The sequence below is a fragment of the Trachemys scripta genome, chromosome 2 (assembly GCF_013100865.1).
Source record: "Trachemys scripta elegans isolate TJP31775 chromosome 2, CAS_Tse_1.0, whole genome shotgun sequence".
Taxonomy (NCBI): Eukaryota; Metazoa; Chordata; order Testudines; family Emydidae; genus Trachemys; species Trachemys scripta.
Genome location: NC_048299.1, coordinates 45,853,516 through 45,879,651, shown reverse-complemented (window position 1 = coordinate 45,879,651; position 26,136 = coordinate 45,853,516). Strand labels below are relative to the sequence as shown.

Below are 26,136 nucleotides of genomic sequence, written 5' to 3'. Positions count from 1 at the left end.
TTCCAACAAAAATATTTTCCAATGAAAAGTTTTGTTGGTGAAAAATTTGTTTTTCTCCATGTTCTGCTGAGCCCTTGTAATATCCCATGCCTTTGGCATGCCACAGAGGGAGTGCTGTGCATAAAGAATGTGGTATTTTTCAGTACAGTGATAGGATAAAACTATTTAATGAGATGCTATAGTACAAAAACTGATCCTCTAATCTTTGGAAGGATTTAAAGATACCAATGTGAACATACACTCTGCTGTTGAGGGTCCTTTGCTGTACTCTTCTATTTTGCTGAAATTGTGAAGGGGTGAGCTAGTTTGGTCCAAGAATAGCCAGCTAGGGTCCATATTCATTTATGCCTATGCAATGTGAGTGTAAAATGTTATTAAGTCAGGTGCAAATGACTATGCTGGGTGTAAAGTAGTGGGGAATCAGGCCTATTAACTCCATTATCCAATATTTCCAATACAGAATTAGATTTTCTTGTTCAGAAATGTTCTACAAAGATTTACACTGGATATTAGGGGGAAATTTTTAAGTGTGATGAATAAAGATTTAACTACACAGCTTTTATTAGCATTATTGTCAGTTGCATGCACAAATCATATGTGTGGCACAACAGAATTAACTGTTTGCTGTAAATAAAATAAATCATGGAAAGAATAACTGATAGAGAAGTAGACAGTGATAACCCAAGGTAGCCTATACTCTAGGACCTCAAAATATCATTTTGGCCTTAGCAGGGCTAGTAATTCTGAGAGTGCAAATTGAAGAGCGCTGATCAATTTTGTTGTTGTTGTACAATTTTAAACCTACAGTTTAGATCACTTAGACCTCCGTCCACTTATTAGGGATTCTGATGCATAAGTGACCTGAAATTGTCTAAAACGTACAATTACAAATTCCTTCCTTAGCATCATATTTGGTCTTTTATTGTGTGGAAAAGCAGCATGCTTGCCCCACAGTTTAATGGCAGAAAGCCAAATTCTGCCACCCTTACTCAGACCGAATAGTATGTTCCCTGCAAATAGCCCCACTGCTCTCAGAAGGGTGTTCTCAGACTAATATGCTACTCAGCAGGAGTAAAGGCAGCAGAAGCTGACCCAGAGAGCTTACAACACACTTTGCCCTTGACAGCCCCAATTCAACTAAGCACTTAAGCATATACTTCACTTCAAGCATGTGCTTAAGTCTCATTGACTTCAGTGGGATTTAGGGACATACTCAGAGGGAAGCATGAGTTTACATACTTTGCCAGATGGGGCTAAAAGAGAAAACTGCCGAAGCACAAGACCTGTACTGGAATTTGTAATATTTACATTAAAAGCAACATTTAGGAATGAGAAGAGATGTTGTATCACTTACAACTGCACCAGGCTCTCCAGATGGACCTTTCTCACCAGCGAAACCAGCTGGGCCAACGATACCTTGTTCACCAGGACGACCAACTGGACCAGTATCACCACGTGGGCCTCTAGGACCGTCTTTGCCAGATTGGCCAGGAGGACCAGGGGGACCAGTGATACCCTAGGATTAGATATAAGCATTAGTTCACTATCCTGCAGAGACAGAGATTATTTATCATTTCTCAATGAAAAAAAAAAGGCACTCAGCAACAGTTTATTAGAGATTTAGGGCCAGATCCTCAAAGGTATTTAGTGGGGTCTAACTTCCATTAGAAAGTTAGAAGTTCCAACCTCTCCCTCCCTTACTTACCATGTATATCTGAAATCAATGGAACTACCCAAGGAGCAGTGTGAATAAGAGTGGTACAATTTGGCCCAGAATAAACTATAGTTTTGGTTCTGTGCCTACTGGCTGTAATTATTAACATTATTGTAATCAATTTTATAATAGGGTATTTTCTTCTTCCAGTCTGGCTGGACCCTTTATAGCAGCTTTTAGCTCTGTCAGACATGCGGTGATATCCAACATAATTAAATACAGGAATGTCAGACAAGGAAAAAAAAGGTCTTTTTCAAATGAATGGAAGCACCTTCATGATGAATGTGCCAGCCTTTGCATGTGTCATTAGATTACATACTGGATTTTAAAGAAATTTTTTTTCCACCCAAAGCTTAAGGGTCCACATTTTCAAAAGGAACTAGTGATTTTGGGTCCCTTCATTTTGGGTGCTCAATTTAGGGCACTTTAAAGAGGGCAGAATTTCAGTTTTGAAAATGTGGGTAAAAAGTGACTTTCTGCCACTCTTTCCCAAGCTGAGGACTACCTTACCCTAGGAACATTCTCACTGAAGTTAATGGAACTGCTCCCAGAGTAAGTTACTACTCAGTGTGAAGACAGGTGGCAGAAACTAGCACAAAAGACACAATTTACAAAGGTATTTAGGCACCTAGAAATGCAGACAGATGCCTAGTGGGATTTTCAAAAGTGCCTAGGCACCTAACTCCCAATGGGGGAGGTTCTGAAATTTCCACTAGGCACCCATCTGCAACTGTATGAACCTGAGCACGTTTAAACACCTGGTGCTAAGTAATTAAGGGCCTGTCTCTGATCTTAGTTACACCTGTGTAATTCAGGATTAACTCCTCTCACGTCAATGATTTATATAGATGGAACTGAGATTGGGATTTGTCCATAATGTGGTTCAGCCTGTCTGTCATCTGACAAACTACTTTCACCAATTACTTACCGCAGGGCCGGGAGGACCAGTTCTGCCAGCTGCTCCAGGGAAACCAGTCATGCCCTACAAATAAAAATCAAGGGGAAGGTGAGGGCTGAATCACTGGAAGGTGAATCATTGAACGATGATTCAAAGTCAAGAGAAAATGGATGTGTAAGAAGCTTAAAGACTTACAGGAGGACCAGCGTCACCGCGACCACCAGCGGGACCTGCAGCACCAACGGGACCCTACATGCGAGGAGGAGAAAGGGAAAACGATGAATAAAAACCTTTATCACAACTATTAAAATTTGTTAACAAGAAACTCGACTGAAGGTGTATTGATGATCTCAGGTCTTCTTAGTAACCTGGACACATTTATGGTTTTGCTTTTAACTCGAAGTTTCAGTGTTTTGAATCAAGATCAGAGTCATTGGAGGCAAGGGAATTCATTTGAGTTTCCCAAATAAACTGATGACAAAGTTCTCACAAACTCTTGCAAACCAAAATCACCACCTTTCTCACAGCTTAAAACTTTAGTTTTGAAACTGTGAAACTTGGAGAGAAACAAACAAAACAAAACTGTTTAAAGTTCAAAGCCTACTTGCCAGCTGTACTGGCTGCATAGTTTAATCAAGGGTCAGTGTATTTTAATAGTAAATTCAGTTTACTTACTGCTGGTCCACTATTGCCAGCTGGGCCAATAGCACCCTGTGGACCAAGTTCACCCTTAGGTCCTTTCTGACCCCGCTCGCCTTTAGCACCAGTTTGGCCAGCGGCACCCTAAAAACACAGAGAGGAATAAAAAAATGTTTAAAATATATTTTAAAGGAACACAACAACAGAATGTTGCAGCGTTTGACAGTGAATCATACACTTGGTACTTACCGGAGGTCCAGCAAATCCGTTAGGGCCAGCAGGACCACTCTCACCACGTTCACCCTAGAGTGAGATAAGAAATACCCAGGAATAAAGCTGTCAGCACTCAAGAGTAGTTGTTTTCTGAATGTATCATTTTTGCATCTGGAAATGTTTTCTAAGTTGCTACTTACAGGAGCACCACGAGCACCAGCAGGGCCAGCAGAGCCAGCAGGACCAGATTCACCCTAAAATATACCAAAGAACATTTTCACTATGATGTGCCATTGGCAATCACACTGCCTACAATCAGAATGGGGATGTACTCTAGATAATATGGCCTTCTCTTTGATTAATGGGGGAATTATGTACTCATCTCCCCTATGCCTGCAGGTGAGAAGAGATCACCATATTACTCTTCATCAGAAATACTCCAGGTTTCACCTATTTAATGCTACTGAGTTGCATTTTTCGCATGTTTTTTGGACATTTCCTGAAATTATCACCCAGGATTAAATGCCGGTGTATTTCAAAACAATGATGAGCTGATATGTGTTCCTCCATCACCCCTGCCTTCTCCCCTCCCCACCGCACCAGAATGCTAAGTGTGCAATCAGAAAGGCAGGGCCCAATCCAGAACCTTCTTTATGTTTGGGCCCACTATACTCCTACAACTCTTTCTACCCCGACCCGTTTGCCTAGGACAGAGCAGTGCTGTGGCAATCCTTCTTCACTTGCCAAGGAGGTTTTATAGACTCTGGTAGCCCTCCCAATATGGGCAGTATATGAAAGATTTAGAACGTCTATTTACAACGCTAGCTAGAATGGAATTTCTTTTTATTCTAAACAGAGACTGGTTATGTTTTCCCCTGCAGCCTTTAAATGTTCATGCAAAAGTTACATTGGTAACAAAAAAGCAAATGGAGACATACCCGATCACCAGGGCCACCAGCAGGGCCAGGGGATCCAACAGCACCAGGAATACCCTAAAGAGCAAGACAGAAACATGGCATGATTTCTGGTTACATACATTCCTCAAGCAAGAGTGGCCATTCTCTCTGCTCCACTGCCTTTCCTTTCTGTTCTTCCTTCTGGAGACAGCAGTGTGACAATGTTATTTTATTAGCTTGAATTTATATGATGCAAAATTGGGAGGAAAAAATGTTTCATTACTCCCTTCCTCCCAGAGTACAAGTTCCCAGGTGGACTGTGAGCATCCCAAAGCCTCTTTGAGCATTCGCATTAAAATGAGCGCCTTCTTTAAAAAACTAATGTGCCTTTGCGGTACAAGAGATCTTCAATTAGAACAAATGAAAAACGAGCTCACTGTTACCTCACTGTTTCTGCCATTGATCTACACTCATAACTCTCACTGACTTTTGTTGGAGTCCACACACTGAACAATTGCAGGGCTGGCCCTTAATTTGTATACCCCTTTTCCGCTTCATCTAATGTATAAAGGATATATAGGGTCTGATCCTGGAACCTTACTTGATTAGACCCATTGACTTCAATGAAAGACTTACTTGGCTCACATGAGTTTTACTCCTGTGATTCATGGGTTTGCAGTTTCGGGCCCATATAGTGTGAATATTTGTAACTAAAGGGTAATATCACATTGCATAACTGTCTGAGTAAAGCAAGGCCCTATACTCAGCTCGACGGCATTTGTCTGTATGCAACGGGATAACTCAAAAACACAGCATCCAATCAATTTTGAAAGTTTAGGGGGTGTTCTAGACATCAGTGGGCAGAACGCTATTGATTTTTGTGAAAAATCAGAAAAGCGGATGGTATCTGGTTAACAGAACCATCCACTTCAATCAGGTCTGTAATTGTCTATAGATCAATAAATAAATAAATAAATAAATAAATAAACAACAACAAAAAAATCAGTTGTTGGCAGCCATCAACACTTTCCAACACCGTCTCAGCCCTGTCCATCTTCCCAATACAGTTTAAACACCCTGAATGACTTATCACCAGGCAGAAAGAAAAGAAATACTAATGGTGCTGGTGACGGGGGAAGGGAGGAATGCGGGGCACACAGAGCCCAGGCATGGGGGAAAGGAGTGGTAGAATTGCAGGGAGTCTTGAAATAGAGGGGGGATAGGAGGGTGGCACACAGGGAGCTTGTGGGAGGTTGAATGGAGGGATGCAAGGAGTCCCTGGGGTATTCAAGGAGCTCAGCCTATGGAAGCAATGAAGTGTGAGATCCTCGAGTTCATTAATGCAAAACATTTAGTGTCTTGAGACATCTCTGGTTCCCTTCCACTAGAGAAAGCTGGGACTCCGGATTAATCCTTCTTAGTATTACTCAATAAAGTTATTATTTTGCTTTGCTGGTGTATTTTAAAGCTTTTCTTTAAAATATGGAGAGATGAAGTCTAAACACCATTTTGTAGTTGACCAGGGCCGGCTCCAGGTTTTCTGCCGCCCCTTTGTATTGGCTGCCCCAAGCACCTGCTTCCTTAGCTGTTGCCTGGAGCCGGCCCTGTTGTTGACTGTGCAAAAGACCTGAACAGATCTTAGACTCCAGGAAAGGCTTGAACATGCTCCTGTAAATCTTGTTCATTCCCCTTCAACTGAAGCATTTCTGAAGTGTCCGGAGCTAAATTCAGTGATAATAGAATGACTTGATATACTCACCCGAGAGCCATCTCTTCCTGTTGCCCCAGCTTCGCCTCTGGGGCCTGGTAAACCCTGGAAACAGGAAAAAACAAACAAACCCCACCACGTTATATTGTTAATGAAGGCCAGAGACAAAAAGAGATCTAAACTCTCTATTCTAACTGCATCATCATGGTGCCCATTCAATTCTTATTCATACATGGAGACATAATTCCTTCCTTCTTTAGGTGCAGTTATTGTATGTGTATCTTGAGTGCAGAAGGAAATCTTCATTTTGGGGCACATTCTCTTTTTAACATGCAGACTGAAATCTGACTCTCCTGAATGAGAGTTCAATAGCAAATGCATTGCTCAGTGTGCCATTGCTTGTGCTAAGCAGTGAGTTGTGGAGTGACGTTGCAGAGGAAGAGGAATGACATAGGGCCACCCCAAAAAGCACAAAAGAAAGGTTAAAAGAGAGTTGCAAGCTCAGTTCCCCTTCTCCCAACATGGAAATCCTGCTCCATAGCCATAGACCTTCCTCCCAGGTCACAGCGTGTTTGAATGGGATTAAGGATTCAGTTACAAATTACAATCTGTGAAAAAGTTGAGGGGCTTGCTACTGATCTCAATCTGGCTTGCACCAATGTGAGATCTGAATCAGGCTGCTCCCTCCCCCTTTTCCTTTGGACCATAAAAGCAGTATGTACAAATTCTCCTGGGAATCCACATTATACTTTATGCTTAGAGCAGGAAAAATAATTGTTGAACACAATGGGAGCATATAAATGGTTACATAGTGAACGAGGGTCACAAGAAGGATAGTCATTGGCCATCTCTGTAGCCTCAAGGAATCAGAATACGATTCAGCCCTAATTGTTCTTCTCAAATATGTACTATTGCTTTGCATTGATCCACATGGCAGCTACCTAGATACTGTATCTTATAAAGAGTGTCAGGCAATTCCAGGCCTCATCCCTTTTTGACTGCATCTTTAGCTGAATGCCTTTTGATTCCTTTAGTCAAAACAAATGAAGCAATATTGCCAACCTCAGGCTTAGAGGTCATTCACTAGATTTCATACTCTCACACCTCGAGAAAGGCTTTGGTTGCTGAGATATTTCTCTGACTCTCCTTGGATACCTAGATTACTCAAACACTTAGGCACTTCACATTGAAAGTATCTGACAAAATGATACTAGATTTTGCAATTCATCATTGAGTTTTATACACAGTAGGAATATGAATGGGGTGAGTTGCTCAGGCAAACTGAAGGGCATTCCTAATTCCAAAATTAAAATCAGAGTTTCTTAATCCATTTCCCAAGAATAAAATTGTGAATGGATCAGCCAGATGAAGGAAAATACCGTGCCGTAAGTATGAAACTGCCAACGTGTATTCGTTCTACATTTGCTAGCTGTATGTCATAAATATTACAGGTCCTGTAACCTAATGCTCAGCCCTCAACGAGTTGTAACAAAGTAGGCGGAGCCCTTTTTACATAGCTCCATTCTAACTGTAATTAGTACTCACTGAAGACAAGTTTAATATATCTCGCAGTAAACTCATGGGGCCCAGTCCTGAAAAGTGATAAGTGACCACTACTCCTACTGATTCCCAAGGGTAGTCAAGGGTGCCGGCATCAGAGAGGAGGCTTTCAGAACCTCACAAGATCATGACTTTGTTGAGAAAATAGCCCATTTACTCATGTGCTAGTGGTGGGTTTCTCTGAAATACAGTTTCACATAACTTTTCAGCTTTGGTGAAAGTTATATTCAGGTGACCTCTATGTTCAATTGTTTTAAAACAGTCCCCCCTTCTCCCCTGCAACCTGTGCACATGTGTTTCAGTTGCAATGAAACTGGTGACTTACCTTTTCACCTTTGCCTCCTGGGACACCAACAATACCTCTCTCGCCTGGGATTCCACCAGAGCCGGCTGGGCCTGGACCACCAGGGGCACCAGCATTGCCAGGTTCACCCTAGCAGTAACAAGGGAACATGTACGAAAGGAATGATTTGTTCTGTAAGGGTCTCAGCAAAATTATCTTAGCATTGAATTCCCCATCTTTCTTCTAATTTTTGAAAGGACTGACTCAATAAATCATTCTTATCTTCAAATAGTCCACCTCAAATTTTAGAAGATTTTTTTAAATTTATCCCTGTGGTAAATGGGTGCAACTTCATTGCTTTCAACAGAGTTCCCTGAAGGCAGTGGAGTAGTGCTTGTTCACTCCACGGCTGAATTTTGCTTCAGGTGAACAGCCTGATCTTCCAAAACAACAGTAATCTTCCATTTTGCCCAGGAACCTACCCCCCTCTCCTGTGTCACCCCAATTTTCTACTAGAGGAAAGGCCCAAATCAGAACCATTTTCCTGACTCTTTAGAATCTGGAGGTCTTGACAGAATGGAGGTTGGATTCCAAACTCAACTCTACTGATGAGATTTTGCAAAGATAAGACAATGCCTGGCTTTCCTTGTTTCTCTGTGACTTTAGCCATGATCCCCAGTCACTAAATGATGCTCTTGCTTCCAGTTTTTGCAACTTGATCAGTGGGTCAAGTGAAACTTAAGCACCAGATTCACCCGGGCTTCAACCAGGCTTTTGTTTTTGTGGGGGCAGTTTGGTGTCAGCTCATCATTGGGTTCACACATTGCCACAGATATCAGTAATTAAGATATAGAAATGTAGGTGCTAATGTTTGCATTGATGAAAGTTTGGCACAAAGCGTCAGGCACAGTATAAATCCAGTTCAAAAGAGGCGAATGGAACACTTAGCTAACATAAATTGTATCAGTGATTCCTAGCTGGAATCCCACTCCCATCCTCTGTGAAGGGAAAATGTTCAGTGCATAACAAACTAGTACATACTAGGCCTCAATGGAGCTTTGCCATTTGACACCACCTGAGGATCTGGCCCATTGTCTCAGGGATATATGTAGGTAATTGTCATCAGCATCAAGTGGAGTTATGCACTTGATCATCAAGGTTTCAGTAGTCATAGCAGTAGCAGTTTGCAAAGGCTTACCTTGTTACCATCAGGGCCTGGGGGGCCAGTTGCACCACGGCTTCCCACGGGACCTACAGGACCAGCAGCGCCACTTTCACCTGGAGCGCCACGTTCACCCTGAAAGAAACAGGTTGATTTGAGTTGTCCTTTATAAACCAGAGCCATTAAAGGGTTGGTTGATTGCACCAAACTCTTTATTTGATGTGAAAAAAAATTACATTGGCATTCACATCGTGTAAAATATATTCCATGTACCCTTTCTAAAGGGCCTGGTTTTCCAAGACCTTGCACCTTGTGCAGTCACTTATACCTGTGCAAATTGGGTGCAAAATGCAAACACATCAGAATGGCAGTTTTACACCCACTTTGTATAAAGTGGTATAAAAGACTTCACTAGGCACTAGAGAATCTGGTCCATAGTTTTTGACACATACCTACCAATATAAAACCCCAAAAGCTTTTAATCGAGAGAGATTGCCAGTTAAAATACAAATATTTTCTAAGCACCAAATTCTGCCTTTGGACAGGGTGCACACAACTTCTCTTAACAATATCCATGTGCACAATTGTGAACTGATGCCCCACAGGCAATTTGGGGTAGGATTAGGATTCTAATGGGTGTCCACCCATATGGAGCAGCTCTCAGGATTAGGGCCATCGCAATTATCAAACAAGCATCTTTATTGTCTGTTTTAATTTAGTAATGCTCATTATCAGCCCTAAGAACATTAAGTGTTTATATATACAGTTTTTAAAAGGAAAAAAGGCATCTCCCAGTTTCTAAGGTTTTGAAGCCAACCAGATAGTTTTCTGATAAGCAGTTTAGGGACAACATAAATAAAATGTAAATTACGTCTCCCAATCAGAGCTTTTCCTTCATGGCAGGAGAACATAACTGCCATGAACTCTTTGCTTCTGCTAGTAGCCATATGGTCAAATTTTGAAAAGCAACTAGTTAAACAGGTGTTTTAAAGAACCAATGTCCAAAGCCAGAGCAGCCGTCTATGCCCACCACAGAGGTATAGTGTTTTGTCTACTTTGGAGCATGAGCAGGGGGATTCTGCATTACTTTATTTTTTATTTTATTACAATGCAGAGAAGCCTCTGCAGCATCTCTTTACACTATCATGCTGGGGTTGGAGGTAAGGTAGGTTTGGAAGTGACTAGGTGTGTTGGGGGGAGGGGTGGGGGTCATGGCTAGTAGTTTAGTGCACAACATACCTAATCCATAGCACAAAGAAATCTATTGTTTTCACTGTGCTTTGGACCAGACCTTCTATGCATATGCAGAGATCAAACATACATGGGAGGGAGCAGCAGGCCATCCCCATTATTTTCCCACTACATGGGAGGATTAGCAGGCCCTGATGCATGCACTGGGGCTGAGAATTCTCATTTCTCCTGAGTTTATCAAGTCTTATTAGAAATGTGCATAAATAAAGAAAACTTTATCAAGACAGAGTTTGAAAATGTACTATGAAGAGTAACTTACTCTTAGGCCAGCAGGACCGGGGAGGCCAAATTCACCTGGAATACCCTAGACAAAAGAGAAACATGGGTTAAGCTGATTTCTAAAGCAGGCTTGTCACGATTGCTGTGGTCTTACATTTGTTTTTTTAAATACTAGTTAGAAATACTTTTCAGTGCAAAGGTGGGTGAGGATGAAAGGGCGCAGATACCCTTTCCTCCCCAAACATGCAGCCAAACAGTAACCCATGGCACTGGCAGGTCTAGCTTTCAAACTTATGCATACCCTGGAGGCCTGCTTCACCATTGAGTTACCCCAATTTTATGCCCATGTAATTCAGTAGATCTTAATGGAATTACACGGGCATAAAACTAGAATAATGCCGGAGGAACAGCAGACACTGAAGTTTTGGAATGGAAATTTTCTGTCAAATAATTTCCATTTATTGTCTATTTTTAAAGATATTCAACCTGGAATACATAGTGTAAATCAGATCAGGCTTGAAATGTCATAGCAGGGTTTGGCTTTGTTCATACTAGAACTCTGAAATAAGAAACACTCCTCAATTGCTAAGTGAGCCTCTTGATTTGTTGCTGTCTTTAATAATGAATTAGATAGAAACTTTGCATACAATATGGAACACTTTTCATTTTGGTAAATGGAGGATCTAAACTAGACTTAGTTTTTCTTCACCTTATGTATGAGTTTAATCACAGCACATCAACCGCCACTACTTGCAAACTACTGCTTGTGTTACTCACTCTGTCGCCTGGTTTACCAGCTTCACCAGCAGGGCCTGAGGGGCCTGGGAGACCCTAAATGAAAAGAAATACACATATGAATAAAGTTATTACCTGAAATACTGAATGCATTTCAGACTGTTACGGAAGAGCCTACACATCTTACAGTAAAGCAGCAGTAAGAGGCCAAGTTTAGAACGTGAAAGAACAAGGGACATGTTTTGCTTTCAGGGCCTGACTTAAAGCCCACTGAAAGACTTCAGATGATTTCAGTGGGCTTTTGATCAGGTCCTAAGCTATAAGAACAATTATGTAGTCCTACTGCATGGGAGTAAATATCTGGGCCCAAATATTTTTGACATTTATTCATACATTGAATGTTTTGCTCAGTTACACTGAAGAAGTCTAAATATTTGAGATTTCAGCTGGCTATATAGAGATCTACTAAGAAAGTTCTGAATGGGCGAAGGTGAGCTTACAAAGAACGGGAGAGTTAAATATTAACTATAGTGTTTGCTATTATGAATGATAAAATATATGGGATAATATTTGGCAAGTGAATATTTACTTACTTGGAAGCCAGGGGGGCCAGCTGGACCTTGTTCACCTTTTGCACCAGGACCTCCCTAGAAGGAATGAAAAAGAAAAATGCTTAACTAGGACCTGGAAATACAAGAGAAGGTTTTTCATATTGGAAGCCCTGTAATTTAACATTAAACCAAGAACGTTCTGCAACTAGATTTATGATGTAGAAGCTGTTACTTACCGCAATACCAGGGGGACCTTGAGCACCATTGTTGCCATCAGGACCAGGAGCACCCTAAACACAGTATTGGAGAAAGATTTGATGACTCATTTATAAATCCCAACTTTCCTGTCTTTCTGAATTACACACCTGTTCTGAAAGTATAGGGCCATAACACCTTATTTTGTACCTGCAACTGGTTTAGTTAATAAGAGTCTTTATCCTGCTCAGATTTCTATCCATTTGTGTTTAATAGCTGCATTGTAAGAAGATAGCAAAAGTGCTCACAATTGCATTGTGGGATGGCTATGGTTCTAGAACTAACGAAGTCATGGGGTCAAATTCATCCCTGGTGAAACTTCCTTCAGTGAAGTTATATGAATGAATTTGATCCATCAGCCTTAGAAAAAGAAAAGAGTTCTTGATGGCAGGATGTGGATGATAAGCAATACCTTCCACTGGAGATTTAGTAAATCTCGTAAATAATATGAAGAAAACAGGATTTGAGGGATAAATTGGAAATGAATAAGCTTTCCTTTTCAGAACTGATTTATATAGGAAGGGATCTGATGTATGGGGCAAACCAAGCAGAGTAATTCACATTTAATATTAGTCCAATGTGTACTGATAGAAGGTTAGACACATGTTTACATTTTTACATAACTATTTCATCAGTTATTCTTTGGTTCACTTGCACAAACTAATGCTATCTTCTCTTTGCGGGGGCCTTGAATATATGTTATTGCTCTCCTACCTCCTATCTATATGTGACTAGATAAAATATACACATACCCGTGAGCCAGCAACACCAACATTGCCTCTGTCACCAGGTTTGCCAGGTTCACCCTATAGTAAATGGGGGGCGGGGGGAGGGGAAGGGAGGTAGAAACACAAACAAATTAAACAAGTCAGCATTTTGGAAACAGTTAAAATGCCAGTCAAAGATTGTTATTTTCCATGCCACAAAATCTATTATCATGTTCCTTTATCCCTATATTTTCAAACCTTTTCACTGGATAGTTGAAGAGGTAGGAGAAAACATCTATATAATAGAAATAATTACCTCGTCCTTTTTTTCAAATCCCCATTCATCTATATTGGCAGGGCTCAGTTCTGCTCTCTGAGATGCTGTACATGGTGGCTTTCACTAGACAACACCATAAATCCAGGGGTTTGAGTGCAAAAATTACCTATCACACCTACGGGATTGATCCAAAACTCACTAAAGTCAACGGGAGTATTTCTGCTGGCTTCAATGGGCTTTAGATCAGACCGTATATATTCAGGCATATTCGGAAAGCTTTTGAAGGGCCAGACCCTGCAGTTCCTCTATAGTTGAAATGCATACGGAAGACCAAAGTTTGTAGAACAATTAAATATAGAGATCAGCACTAAAATGAACATATATTGTAATATGCACTTAATCTGATAACAGCCTTAAACATTTTCTACTGGTTTGTTGAAAAAATATTGTTTCTATTTTGTGTTACTGCACAATTAGTAGAGAGACAAAAATGTCCTGATAGCATTAAGTATACTATATTCAATAAATATGCTCAATAAATAACAATGTAAATGGCATGCAAGCAGATTCAAGTGCTTAACTATAATTATTATGAAGATAACTCTCTACCAAGAAGTAGGCTCACAGTGATATAAAGCTCTGCTCTATTGTACTTACATTGGGACCTTTTGGTCCAGGGAATCCAATGTTGCCAGGCTCGCCTCTTGCACCAGCTGGACCAGTTGGGCCAACTCTACCATCGGCACCAGGGAAACCCTAGAAAAATTAATCAGACTTTTGAATGCCTATTTTTTAATCGCTGGCCCATGGTTCAGTTTCTTTCTGTGATGTAAAGAAAAGAGTTACTTGTATGGGGAAACAGCAAACACCTAGGGCTAGTCTACACTACCTGCCCGGATTGGCGGGTAGAAATCGATCTCTCGGGGATCGATTTATCGCGTCTCATCTAGACGGATAAATCGATCCCCGAATCGATGCACTTACTCCCACCTCATCAGGAGGAGTAAGCGCCGTCGACGGGGGAGCTGCGGCGGTCAATTTGCCACCGTCCTCACAGCGGGGTAAGTCGAATAGGATACGCCGAATTCAGCTATGCTATTTGCGTAGCTGAATCTGCGCATCTTAAATCGACCCCCTCCCCAGTGTAGACCTAGCCCTAGTGTATATGGTTTACTTTTAAAAATTGGAGAGCATATCTGAATATACAGTCACTCTCAGTACATGTTTTCTCCTTTCTGCGACAATGGTAATCATATTTTGATTGTTACTTCACTTCTCAGGATTATGGGCCTGATCCAAAGGCCATGGAAAGACTCCCATTGACCTCCCTGGATTTTGGATCAGTCTCTTGAGCAATAAAATACATAACTGTAATGGATACTTTAAAATAGATCTCACTGACTTTAAACATAGTTGTGCTAAAGCTGAGCAATGTGATTTCAGCTTCCTAAATATAGCTATTAGTGGTGTTTTAATATATATTTGGAAAATATAATGAAAAGAAAAGAATACTTACAACGGGACCTTCCTTGCCAGCAGGGCCTGGGTTACCAGGTTGACCTGGAAGACCCTAAAACAGAAAGGTTTTATTGTCATGAAATTCATTCAGATCATAAAAAAACAAACAAACAAACAAAAAAAAACACACACACCCCCAGCTTTTTCTATATACTTTCTAAATAAGTTGCAGTAAATAAGTCTTTATATTCTATTGTTTGCACCAAAAACACATTAAAGCAGAACTCAATAATATATTCCCACACAGATTGAAAACAGTCATTTTAATTCCATATACTGTATTTTATAATATGTGTGCCACTTGGTTAAACTCATTTAGGCCCTAATCCTGCAAACATTTACAAATTTAAAGGTAAGTATGTGCATAAGTGTTTGAAGAATTGGGGGCTAATGGTTTATACATTCATTAGAAAGCTGACGGAGACAAATTTTACAGAGGGTGAATTAGAGAGAATAAAACCAATGCCATGAAGGCAGTGACAGACTAGGGCCAGATCCTGCACCACTGAACTTAATGGGAGTTTTGCTACTGACTTTAATGGGAGCAGTATAGAGTTCTAGATAACCTATCAACTCATGTGAATTTATGGACAAGATTTATTGTTCTTTCAGTTAACATGACTAACAACATGGGCCAATGTGGCTTAGAGAAAACTGTAACAGACACACAAATTTGAACTATGATCATAATTACCACATTGTATAAGTAATAATTAAGGCTAAGATTTTGTCATGGTTATTTTTAGTATAAATTACGTACAGTATAAGTCATGGGCAATAAACAAAAATTCACAGAAGCCGTGACCTGTCTGTGACTTTTGCTGCTGGAGCTCCATAGTGTCTCCTGCCACCATGGTGGCTGAGAACTGGGTTCCCTCTCTTCCCTCCCTCCCATACGTATGAGGCTGTCGTCTGTCACTGGAACCCTGAGGAAGGCCCCCTGAAGAGGTTGTCGGGGACTCTGAGGAGGCTGTCACCCATCGCTGGAACCCTGCCGGGGCCACTCTGGCTGCCAGCTCCAGTCCCATGGCCCCAGGGGCTGAAGCAGAAAATGTCCCTGAGGTCTCTGGAAGTCACGGATTCCGTATTCCGTGACATAAACGTAGCCTTAGTAATAATCAGTGGAATCACCTTTGGGACAGGGACCATCTCTTTGTGTTTGTACAGTGCCTAGCACAATGGGGTCCTGGTCCATAATTGGGGCCCTTAGTTGCTACCAACATAGCACTATATAATAATAATTAATTTCATTAAATGTTTTGATGTTGTTTAATCATTTTGTTGAAGAAAGCATTCATAATACCAAGAGATCTGTATAATGACAGGCTGATGGAAATTTGCCAATTATCCTCTGTGATAATGGACAAAAATATCCTCTCATTTTTGAATAGTTTTCTCCCACAAAATGTAAGTCATTTCCCTTTTTGCAATTCTCCAGCAAAGCTACTGAGTTCAGACTTACTCTTGGACCAAGGAGGCCAGGCTCACCAGGGCGACCAGAATCACCGCTAGGACCCCTAGCACCAGCGGGACCAGGAGCACCGCGGCTTCCAGCAGGTCCCTACCAAAAGAAAAAAAAAATTAAAAAAAAAATTAAAACCGAAGCAGAGATAATTAGCCATAAGTATCATCCATGTATATACCTAAAGAAATCCTGCATTACACTGCTTGACTAGAAGTAAATTGTATAAAAACTCACCATACCACCAGCTCTGCCATCAGATCCAGGGAGACCACGAGACCCAGGAACGCCCTACGAATAACAAACACAAAACAGATTAAGAATGGAAAAAAGATTAAGTCACTTGCTAAGGCAGAGTTTGCTAAAGCTCAGAATACAAACCAGAACTGATGAGTCTGAATCTGAGCACCCTCAATTGTGGGGAAATCTGGATCTCAAGAGAGATCCAAACTTTGTGTTTTCCCAGAGCTCTAATGGGTTGAACCAGGACTTTTGGTCTGAGCACTCTCAGTGTTTGGTAAAATTCAACTCTGGATCTGGGGCCAGATTTTGGGGATGATCCTCTAATCTAATTCATGCAGGTGGGCCCTTGCACCCATGCAGAGCCTTACTGACTCCTGGCATGTTCCACATGAGTACAAGGAACTGCCCATGCAGCTCAGATTGCAATATCGGGGCCTTTCTGTCTATAGCCAATCTGAAACACTTGTGGGATTAGCATTCCCTTTTCTTTCCTCTCCGGGTGAGCATCAGATCCTATGAGGGGCTGAGTGCCTCCTGGCCTCGCTCCCCTCCAGCTGGAGGTGCTATCAGCACCTTGTCAGAGATACTCCCAGCCTGGCAGGATCGAGTCCCTTCCTTTCGATTACATTTATGTGTATCAATGTGTTTTTAAAGGGCTAAGCGCATTTATGGGGCTCTAAAAACAATAAATATTTAACAAACAACAATAATTGAAACCAACTATAAACATATACTTTGAGGACAAGCATAATTTGCAGCATTAATATGTACTATGCGAAAATGGCTCAGATCACTGGATACAATATCTGTTCAATGGGCACATTCCAAGGGGGCTAGACTTAGCCGGAATAGTACAGATAGCAGCATTAATGACTCTTCATTTCTTTATTTGTATTTGTCGTTCTAGCTTTGCTGTGTCATTTCCTTTCTTTTTTGCTTATGGCTGAAATGTGCAAGGAGAACCTACTCTTAGACCTGCTGGACCAGGAGGGCCGGTAGCACCAGCTTCACCAGTAGAGCCTCTCTTGCCTTCCTCACCATTTGGACCAGCGGGACCCGGTGCACCAGCAGCACCCTGTTTTAATGTGAATAGAGAAAAAGATCAGAATCTTATGCAACAGGCTACAGTAAAATCCATTCACTGAAACACGTTTCATGTGCTACCATACTCACAGGTTCACCCTTGTTACCAGTTTCTCCCTTGGATCCAGCAGGGCCAGGCTCACCCTAGAGTCAAGCAAAGAGGTCACAGAATTAAACACCCTAAAAAAATACTTTCTTCCACCTGTGCAAGCTTTCTATGCAGCAAAGAACTATTCAATAATGTAATGGGGGTTTCCTGCATCGTTCTATTTTGATAGACAATCAGGGGCCATTCCTGGTATGTGTCTGATGGATGTTTTTGGTTTAACACACATGGAACAATTCATAGAAAACAATATGTTAAAAGATCATTTAAAATAACCTCAATTGACCTAAAGCATTCAGGGCCTGCTGCTCAGTTGGCATTATACCAGCCGAGGGCCTGGCACTAAGACTGTTGTTGGATCTTTCTGCCTTACACAAGTTTGGATAGCATTAGTGTGCAAGAACTACTGAGCTTTATGGTCATCACACTGTAAGGATGTGCAACACATGAATTCTTAAGTCACAACAAGCCAAGAGGTGGCAAAACATGGAAGTGAGCTGCTATGTGTAACTTGAAATGCCTTTGAAAGAAAAACTAAAATGTTTGTCATTAAAGATAAAATATATCCAGCAGGTTTTACAAGTGTGGATACTTTGGCCATTATAAAATAGAGATATACTATAGACTATGCCACTTACAGCAAGTCCTCTAGGACCAGCTGCACCAGCTGGGCCAGCAGGTCCAGGAATACCACGAGGACCAGGCAAACCAGGAGCACCAGCAACACCAGGAAGACCCTGTTAAGCAAAAAAGGAAGAACGTAACAATCTCATTATCTTCTTTGTCACTTTAATTGAAACATGCTTTCTGAAGCAACTCAGCTTGAATTTAGAGATACTTACAGCTGCGCCTTTAGCACCAGCAATGCCATTAGCACCAGGGTTGCCCTAATAAAAAAGACAAAAGGTATTGGTTAATATAATCTTCTGCTTACTCCCCCAAGCTCCAAGAATTCACATTTGCTGATAGCAAGATCGAAGCTAACTTACTGGAGGGCCAACGGGGCCAGAAGCACCAGGAAGTCCAGGCTCACCTCTTGGACCAGCAGGACCACTGGGACCGACAGCACCAGCAGCTCCAATATCCCCCTATTTGAGAAAATGGTATCAGACCTTTCATTTACAAGAACAGTGCAGTAGATATACCACAGCATGGTACCTTTCAGTATACACTATTAATACCACTGCAACCTGAGATTAATAATAAATGTCAGCATTTGTTATTGCTGTGGGAGATATGAAGAAACTGAGGCTATGTCTACACTATGAGCTGCGGTGTGATTCCCCAAGTCGTGTACATGTACTCGATGAAAGCTAGCATCAGTATAACTAGCACTGTAGCCATGGTAGCACGAGTAGTGGCAGCAAAGGCATGGCTGAGCCGTGCAAAATACATATCCACTGATGTTAGGTGGGTGGGTGTGCACTCAGCACTGCTCAGCTGTGCCTCCATTGCCTCTACCCATGTTACCGCAGCTATACTGCTATTTATACTTGTGCTAGCTCAACATGAGTGTACGTACACGATCCGGGAAATCACACTCCTAGGTCACGGTGTAGACATAGCCTTTTTACCTGTTTTCAGAGGCACTGAGCCTTGGAAGCCTATGTAGCTCCCATGGAAGTCAGTGGCTTTCATGGGAGCTGTGGGTCTCCAGCACCCCTGAAAAATCAGACCATATATTATTATCCAAGATCACACAGCAAGTCAACTATGGAACTGTTCTGCAAATAATGACACAAGGTGCAGGGCAACCGTGAATTGGTCTCAAAGTGCCTCCAGGCAAGGGATGTCCAATTTAATTTTTTTGCATCTGAACTTATAATAAGCTACTGGCAGGGTATCAATTACACCTTTTTATGGGATCTTACCCTTTTTTTTTCAATGGTACATCAGAGTTAGAGGCTATCTTAGCTGAGACAGAATCTTTAAAACTCAGCCCTTGGACCCATAATTGTTCTGATTATTTATGTATTCATAAACTGACTGCACAAACTCTCTGCTGTTACTGGATACACTCTGGGTAAGGTTTTCTTTGGTTTCTAAAGCTATTGCCTGCATGCGTTCTCATCTTCAATACAGAGTTTCAGTTTGTAAAGACTAAGGATCCCAGCAAACAATTCTCCATCATTCTGATCTAAATATGAATCACGATAGATTTGTCTGCTGGCACATGTAATCTTTGTGGGAAGCACATCTGTATTAAGGAGGAGGGTAGCACCAGCAAACTATTCTAGCTTATTCAAAATCAGTGTAGCCCTTGGCCTCTTGGCAAGTTGTCAATACAGCTCCCAAATGGGGCATAACTTGACTTGCTGGCCTAAATCCTGCCATTCTTTCTCCATCAAAAAATCCCATTTTATTTAATGGGAGTTTTAACTCAATAAGAACTCCAAGATCTGACTTACAGCAAATGGATTATCTAACCTATAATCTGCAATGGGGACAAGTTATTTACTTGAGGGTTAAAGTAAAGCTATAATTATTTTTAATTGTAGATTCTTCATAGTAATTTTTGGAACTCAGGAAATAAGGAGCCTGATTCTCCACCAACCTGCACCTTGTGTAGTTTCTGATACCTGTGACAAGTGGGTGTAAAATGCTACCATGCTGATTTGGCATGTTTCACCTCCACTTGTCACAGGTATACATAACTGCACAAGGTGTGAAGTAGTGATGAACCAGGCTCTATATCGCCATAAGTGTCTTTATCTGTTCATTTCTTAGATTCAGATTTAATCTAATCTATTATTAACTATAGAGGAAATCCTGCTCTCAGGTCCAAAGTATGAGTCTCTTACTGGCATTTCTTCTATAGATTATTCTGCATTCATTCTGCTCCGAGAAGTTCAATTTACATCAATGCCAATGCGGCAATCAGTTTGAGTGCTGAATATGGAACAGATTTGTACCAAAGAGCCCTCAGCTGAACTTTACAATCCTGTATGCAATCAACATGTTTTATGTAATCCTTTTGGGCACATGCTCCCTATGATCATTTGGGGCAAACATTCCCTGTGATTATTTAGGAAAAAAGAAATTAAAATAGTCTAGCTGTGCGGAAAAGCTGCCATATTTCAAAATATTGTTACTTATGTATATATGTAATAATATTTCCAAAAGACTGTAAGGGTTTTTCCTCATTCTGATCTGTAACAATAATGTTTGGTTTGAAAGCACTGCAGTGTCAGATGTGAGTGCACATTTTGCTGTGCATAAGAATTAGATGGTACATTTCACTTTCCTCTAAAAGAAGATATTTATACCTTGGCACCAGGAGCACCTGGGAAACCTGGAGGACCAGCAGCACCAATGGGGCCCTATAAAATGAAAGAGACAAAGTGTTTAGAGAGATTACTGAAAACACAGGCACCTTAGTTGCTGAAATAAATATATGGCAAAATACAAATCTGATCAATTGTATCTGAATCTCAGAAGTGACAAGATCAGCTTTCTATAAACAATTAGAAATAGGATTGATGCTGAATAATATTTGCATTGGGGGTTAAGACTTTATAAATGAGGGAAGACTTCTGTCTAAGAACCAAAACACATGACCAGGGCAGGAAAGTACAGGATGGGCAGAGGCAGCCATCTGCTAGTGCCAGGCAGGATGACTCACAGCAAACTACCACAACAAACAAAGGGGGAGCATGTTATTCTGGCCAGGAGCAGTGCACCAGCTACTCCTTGCTGCTGATGCTTATCAACTGTACAACCCACTGCAGTAGGCATGTGTGTTGCATAGGGCAACTGGCCAGCTGCTTGCATGGGAGAGGGAAAGGTTCCCTCAACTCTTTGCATTACCTTGCACTCTAGTGCCTGAAGCAACTCCCACTGAAGTCAATGTGAGTCCTTCCATTGACTTCAATAGGTGATGGATCTGGCCATAGGGCAGCAAAGGGCAGGATTTGACCCTGAGATGTGAATGGATTGTACAATAGTTACCATGATTACCTCCAAAAGGAAACCAGGATTTGTGGGTGGATGAGACAAAAGGCGACTTCACTTCCATTGTGATGAAAAGGAGACAACTTATGCTATGTAACTGTGGCAATCCACAGTAAGCACTAGTCACTGGGGGTTGCCTTACTTAAACAGTTATGCAGCACCTTAGCCATTCAACTGTTTCAATCTCTACTTCACTAAGTACAATACAGAACTGGGGTATGGCCTACGGGTGGCAAATTGTATTATATTTGTGACATAGACTCTCAGCATGATATTAACATAAACATCTTTATTCAACTAAAGTGGCTCTGTTTTTAAAAATGGAAAAAGCAAAGATATTTCAGCATTAACCTGCCGTTCCACTGGCCCTGTCATATCTAGATGCTGCTGTGAGACTCAATGCTTGGAATTATTATGGGACAAATATTCTGGCAGACAGAACCTAGACACAACAGGATGAGTTAGGGATAGCACTAAATCTCTTTGTTTTGGTGGATTTATAGCCTTCATTTATTTTGCTCCTCTTAATGACACAAAAAAGTGTTATTTTTTCTTAAATTATTAAGAGAAAGCATAACTATGATCCACTGATTATTGGTACTGTCATCATCTCATTCTGTTTCTATTGGGCTAAGACCTTCTCTCAATTACACTGGGGTAATTCATCAACAGCAACTACCCCCTTGATCCAAATGAAGTCAATGGGGTTTCCCAATGTAACTGAGAGGAGAATTTGGTAGATTATTTCTATCCAATGTACTATATAACTAAAGGAACCACTGTGATCCTGCTTTTCTATGATTTTTAAACCAGAGGTAATAACCACAATGGTTGTGTCTGCTAACATTAAAAAAAACCTTATGATACGTATGCAATAAATGTATGCTAAAAATCCATATCAGAAGTAATATGCATGAAAAGTAGCCATTTGCTGAACTTCCATCATCTTGATGTTTGGAATGGTTGTAATTCTGAGAGGCATGGAGAATGGAAGCGGAAAAGCACTTGGGTTTTTTTTAAAGTAAGTCTCGAGGAGGATCAGACATTAAATCACCTACACGTTGAAATTTGGTATGCCAAAGTTAGGAATTCTGCACACACAGAGGTCTGATTTGGATTGTACATCAGTGTAAATCCAGAGTGATTTCACTTAAGTCAGCCACCAATTAGGATTTTACATCAGTAGTAACTCGTCTGAATTTGTTTCAGTGTGAGAAAATTGCCTTTGAAACAATTAAAATGGTCTGGTTTTGCCCTTGAAAAGTAAAATAAAATCCCAGCTGCCTGGTCCATTTGGTATATAAATGAGTAAATGAGAGTACAATTTGATCCTTTCAGATGTCAGGTATGTTCTACCAATGTTAATGTCTGAGAAACTCAGCAAGTGGTGACTGAAAACGACATTATACTTCATATTTTACTGACTTCCTGCTGGTTCACAGACAATCATAAACAGAAAAGGCCACACAGATAATCTCATTGAACAATGGAAAATTCTGCATAATTCAGGAGATGGCTACAAGGCCTAAAATAACACCACCCCTCTGCCCCAAATGACCAAAGTTGTAACTTACAGCAGGACCGGTGGGGCCAGCGCTGCCATCACTTCCACGAGCACCCTACGGGAGAAAAATATGAGAATTAACTTCTGACACAGGATTAAAGAATATCTACTGAAAAGGCACAGTAAATATGACTTATGGCAAGTAAAATATACAGATATGAAGTCACTTACAGAAGGTCCAGGAGAACCTACTCTTCCTCTTTCACCGGGGAGGCCACGAGCACCCTGGAAGAATACACTTAATTAGTTATTTTGTACATGTGTGGCAAAACATTCACTGAGCAAGATATGACTTTAGTTTTGCCTCCATCACTGTATTAACATCCTTCAGAGGAATAGGTTTCAGATTTTAATTCTGATCAGGCAAAGAATGTCATTCCAGTTAAACATGCACTGTTATATTAGGATGACTGACTTTAACAAAATTGATCACAGTGATTGGCAAGCATTAGAAGAGTTAGCTGAGAAATAGCTTACAGATTTAGTCATTTTCTACATTATGAACAATAACAAATACTCACAGCTTGTCCTGGGCTACCATTTTCACCATGGGCACCAGGTTCACCCTGTTAACAATAAAAAAATTCTTCATCAGTTAGGCCTACATTACATTTCTAATGGACTGCTCAATGGCCCTACAGAGATTTTAAGGGCCTGATCTTACTCTTACTGATCTCGATGGGAACCATACCACTGTCCTCAGTAAGAGTATATCTGCCCCTAAAGTCCCTAACTTTACATATCTAACATGTAGAACATACTCATACAGTGAGTAAAAGACCAGATTTGATCAGTATTTTTCAGTAGGTTTTTTTTTGTCCCCTCCCCCATTATTTTTGCCTTAGGTCAAGATTACAAATGTTGGGTCAGCCCACTCCATCTAATGGCCAGAAGTAAGTCATTCCCCGAGTGCCTTGTATCTTGAAGCAAGTGATCAGAGATATGTATGGGAGTCATCCAACTAAACACACCTTTTTCTGTCCTTTGACCACTAGATGTTGCCCTGGATGCTGTCCCATAGGTGACTAAATCACTGTGCTAGAGCACTAATATTTTGTTCTGTAGAAGTATTATGAAGCTACAATATGGTTTTGCAAGAACTGTTGCAATCTAATTTGAGAACAGATAAATTTTGCTGGTTGACAGTGTAACATATATTTGTATGCAGTGATACCATATGATGTATTTGGTTTGTGACAATAAAAAGGTATAAATAGGTATAATGTGTAGCAGAGCTAAAATTCCCTAAATAGTGGCTCATTTAGTCTTATGAATCAGTGTTATAATTTGCACTCTATATGTCATGGATTCATGTAAATTAGTCCCTGTGAATATATCTGTTCTCCCCAAATCATGGGTCCTGCAAAGAAGTGAAAAGGCCAGATTTAACCCTGGTGTAACTTCCCTGTAATCAGCACAGATACACCATTAGTGAATTTGGCTTAATCTGTTTCCAGTCATTATGTGTTAATAATTGTTCTCTCATTCATTTCACTATTTTTGTCTGATTTTCACCTACAAGTATTTAACAGAAATGTTGATAGCCTAATAGCTTGCCATTAAAGAAGTCAGCAATCAGATAGCATGCTGCATAGAGATATGAGAATTCTGTACTATAATCAACAGCATTTATTACCAGGCCCCCAGAAAAAAAGTGAAGAAAGGAATTTTGTGTGAAATTTGTGGTTTGCTGATTTAATAACTGTCAAAATCCAACCTCTAGTATGAAATAAGCAGAAGCATCCCAGCTCCCAATTGGTTGTTTCTATCAACATTGCTATGAAGGACTGAAATGAAAAGGAAGGAAAAGTATGAAGGAAAGAAAGAATGACTAGATGGGGAACCTAATAAGTTGTTAAAAATGTCTATGTTTATGTGATTCTGCATTTCTCTGCCATGTTTAAATTCAGTTTTGCAAGGCTGCTCTTTAAATCTGTTGCTAAAGTGTGGCACTGTGAAGAAAAAAGCTCAGAAAGGCCAACTCAATCTAAATTAAAGCAACTTCACTAACCGTCAATGTTCTAACAGAAGGCAGCACCACAATACCTGGCTAAGCAACTAAATTTTTCAGGAAGGGGAGAGATTTTCATTGTAATGGACTTACAGCAGCCAATTGCCAAGTTCTTGTGTGGGACTTAGGATGTAGGGGCAGGAGAATCATGATTGTTTTAATACTGCTGGAAAGCTAATCATTAGGGGTCCAATCCTGCAGCTCTTACTCAGTAGAACTACTCTCATGAGTAACAGCTCAAGGTCCCAGGCATGATCTCTCTTGTTAAGAAATGACATGTGTTTCTGTTACATGGGTCAACTGATGTTGGAATTATTTCATCTTGAGAAATGTTTAGGTGACAATGTAGGAGAGGAATTGGAGATAATAGCATGTGTATGTTGCTGGAAGAAGTTGTAAGTGCCCTATGTTTTAAAAGCCATTATTCTGATTTAGTTTTTACCTTGACACCTGGAGCACCGGCTTGTCCCCTTTGACCATCCAGACCATTGTGTCCCTATATTGGATAAAAATAATTGTTAAAATGTATCTTGTTGCAAATCTTTATTCATGCCTACAAACTGTCATTCACATGTGGAAGGTCCATCTTTCCACTATCCCTCAATGCTAATCATATGGTTGTTTTTTCTTCCATTTTGTTATATCACGGACACACTCAAGGGTTTAATAAGACTCATTTTGCTAGTCCATATATTTACAATGTCTCTCACATACATTAATCTGTGAAAGATTTATGGGGACTTCAATATCCTGAGATATTTTCAGACTTGACCACATAGGTAAGAAATATGCTCACCCTAATTCCTTTAAAGCCGGGCAGACCAGGAGTTCCAGGGAAACCACGAGCACCCTTAAAGGAAACAGAGAGAGAGTGAAGGACTGTCTCTCACATTAGCAATTATAGCTAAAGGGAAAAACAATAACTTTCACAAAATATACTCATGTATTGACCAGATTAATAAATTAAGAAAAAGCTTTTAGCTATAGGCTGGGAGTCTGAACCTGTGAAATACTCAGCATTGTCAATTTCCATCCTTCACAGGGTCAGGCCCTTAACTACTAAGCAAAATTATTAACAATAAGCAGCCAATTGTCAAGTTCTTGTATGGGATGCATAGGGTGTAGATCAT

General features: G+C 40.6%; 1 protein-coding gene across 1 annotated transcript in view; it reads right to left on the bottom strand.

The window, feature by feature from the left end:
- The window catches only part of COL1A2 (collagen type I alpha 2 chain), a 48,881-nt gene that overhangs the window by 9,976 nt on the left and 12,769 nt on the right, over positions 1-26,136 (bottom strand). The window contains exons 11-40 of the mRNA XM_034760459.1: positions 25,803-25,856; positions 25,449-25,502; positions 23,517-23,561; positions 23,167-23,220; positions 23,006-23,050; positions 20,747-20,800; positions 18,470-18,568; positions 18,323-18,367; positions 18,119-18,217; positions 17,465-17,518; positions 17,259-17,366; positions 16,286-16,339; positions 16,049-16,147; positions 14,585-14,638; positions 13,726-13,824; positions 12,837-12,890; positions 12,066-12,119; positions 11,872-11,925; positions 11,321-11,374; positions 10,584-10,628; positions 9,110-9,208; positions 7,954-8,061; positions 6,120-6,173; positions 4,403-4,456; positions 3,665-3,718; positions 3,501-3,554; positions 3,288-3,395; positions 2,808-2,861; positions 2,643-2,696; positions 1,355-1,516 (exon numbers count right to left, since the gene is read on the bottom strand). Coding sequence (XP_034616350.1) covers positions 1,355-1,516; positions 2,643-2,696; positions 2,808-2,861; positions 3,288-3,395; positions 3,501-3,554; positions 3,665-3,718; positions 4,403-4,456; positions 6,120-6,173; positions 7,954-8,061; positions 9,110-9,208; positions 10,584-10,628; positions 11,321-11,374; positions 11,872-11,925; positions 12,066-12,119; positions 12,837-12,890; positions 13,726-13,824; positions 14,585-14,638; positions 16,049-16,147; positions 16,286-16,339; positions 17,259-17,366; positions 17,465-17,518; positions 18,119-18,217; positions 18,323-18,367; positions 18,470-18,568; positions 20,747-20,800; positions 23,006-23,050; positions 23,167-23,220; positions 23,517-23,561; positions 25,449-25,502; positions 25,803-25,856 — 2,079 coding nt within the window. The remainder of the gene's footprint in view (positions 1-1,354; positions 1,517-2,642; positions 2,697-2,807; positions 2,862-3,287; positions 3,396-3,500; positions 3,555-3,664; positions 3,719-4,402; positions 4,457-6,119; positions 6,174-7,953; positions 8,062-9,109; positions 9,209-10,583; positions 10,629-11,320; positions 11,375-11,871; positions 11,926-12,065; positions 12,120-12,836; positions 12,891-13,725; positions 13,825-14,584; positions 14,639-16,048; positions 16,148-16,285; positions 16,340-17,258; positions 17,367-17,464; positions 17,519-18,118; positions 18,218-18,322; positions 18,368-18,469; positions 18,569-20,746; positions 20,801-23,005; positions 23,051-23,166; positions 23,221-23,516; positions 23,562-25,448; positions 25,503-25,802; positions 25,857-26,136) is intronic.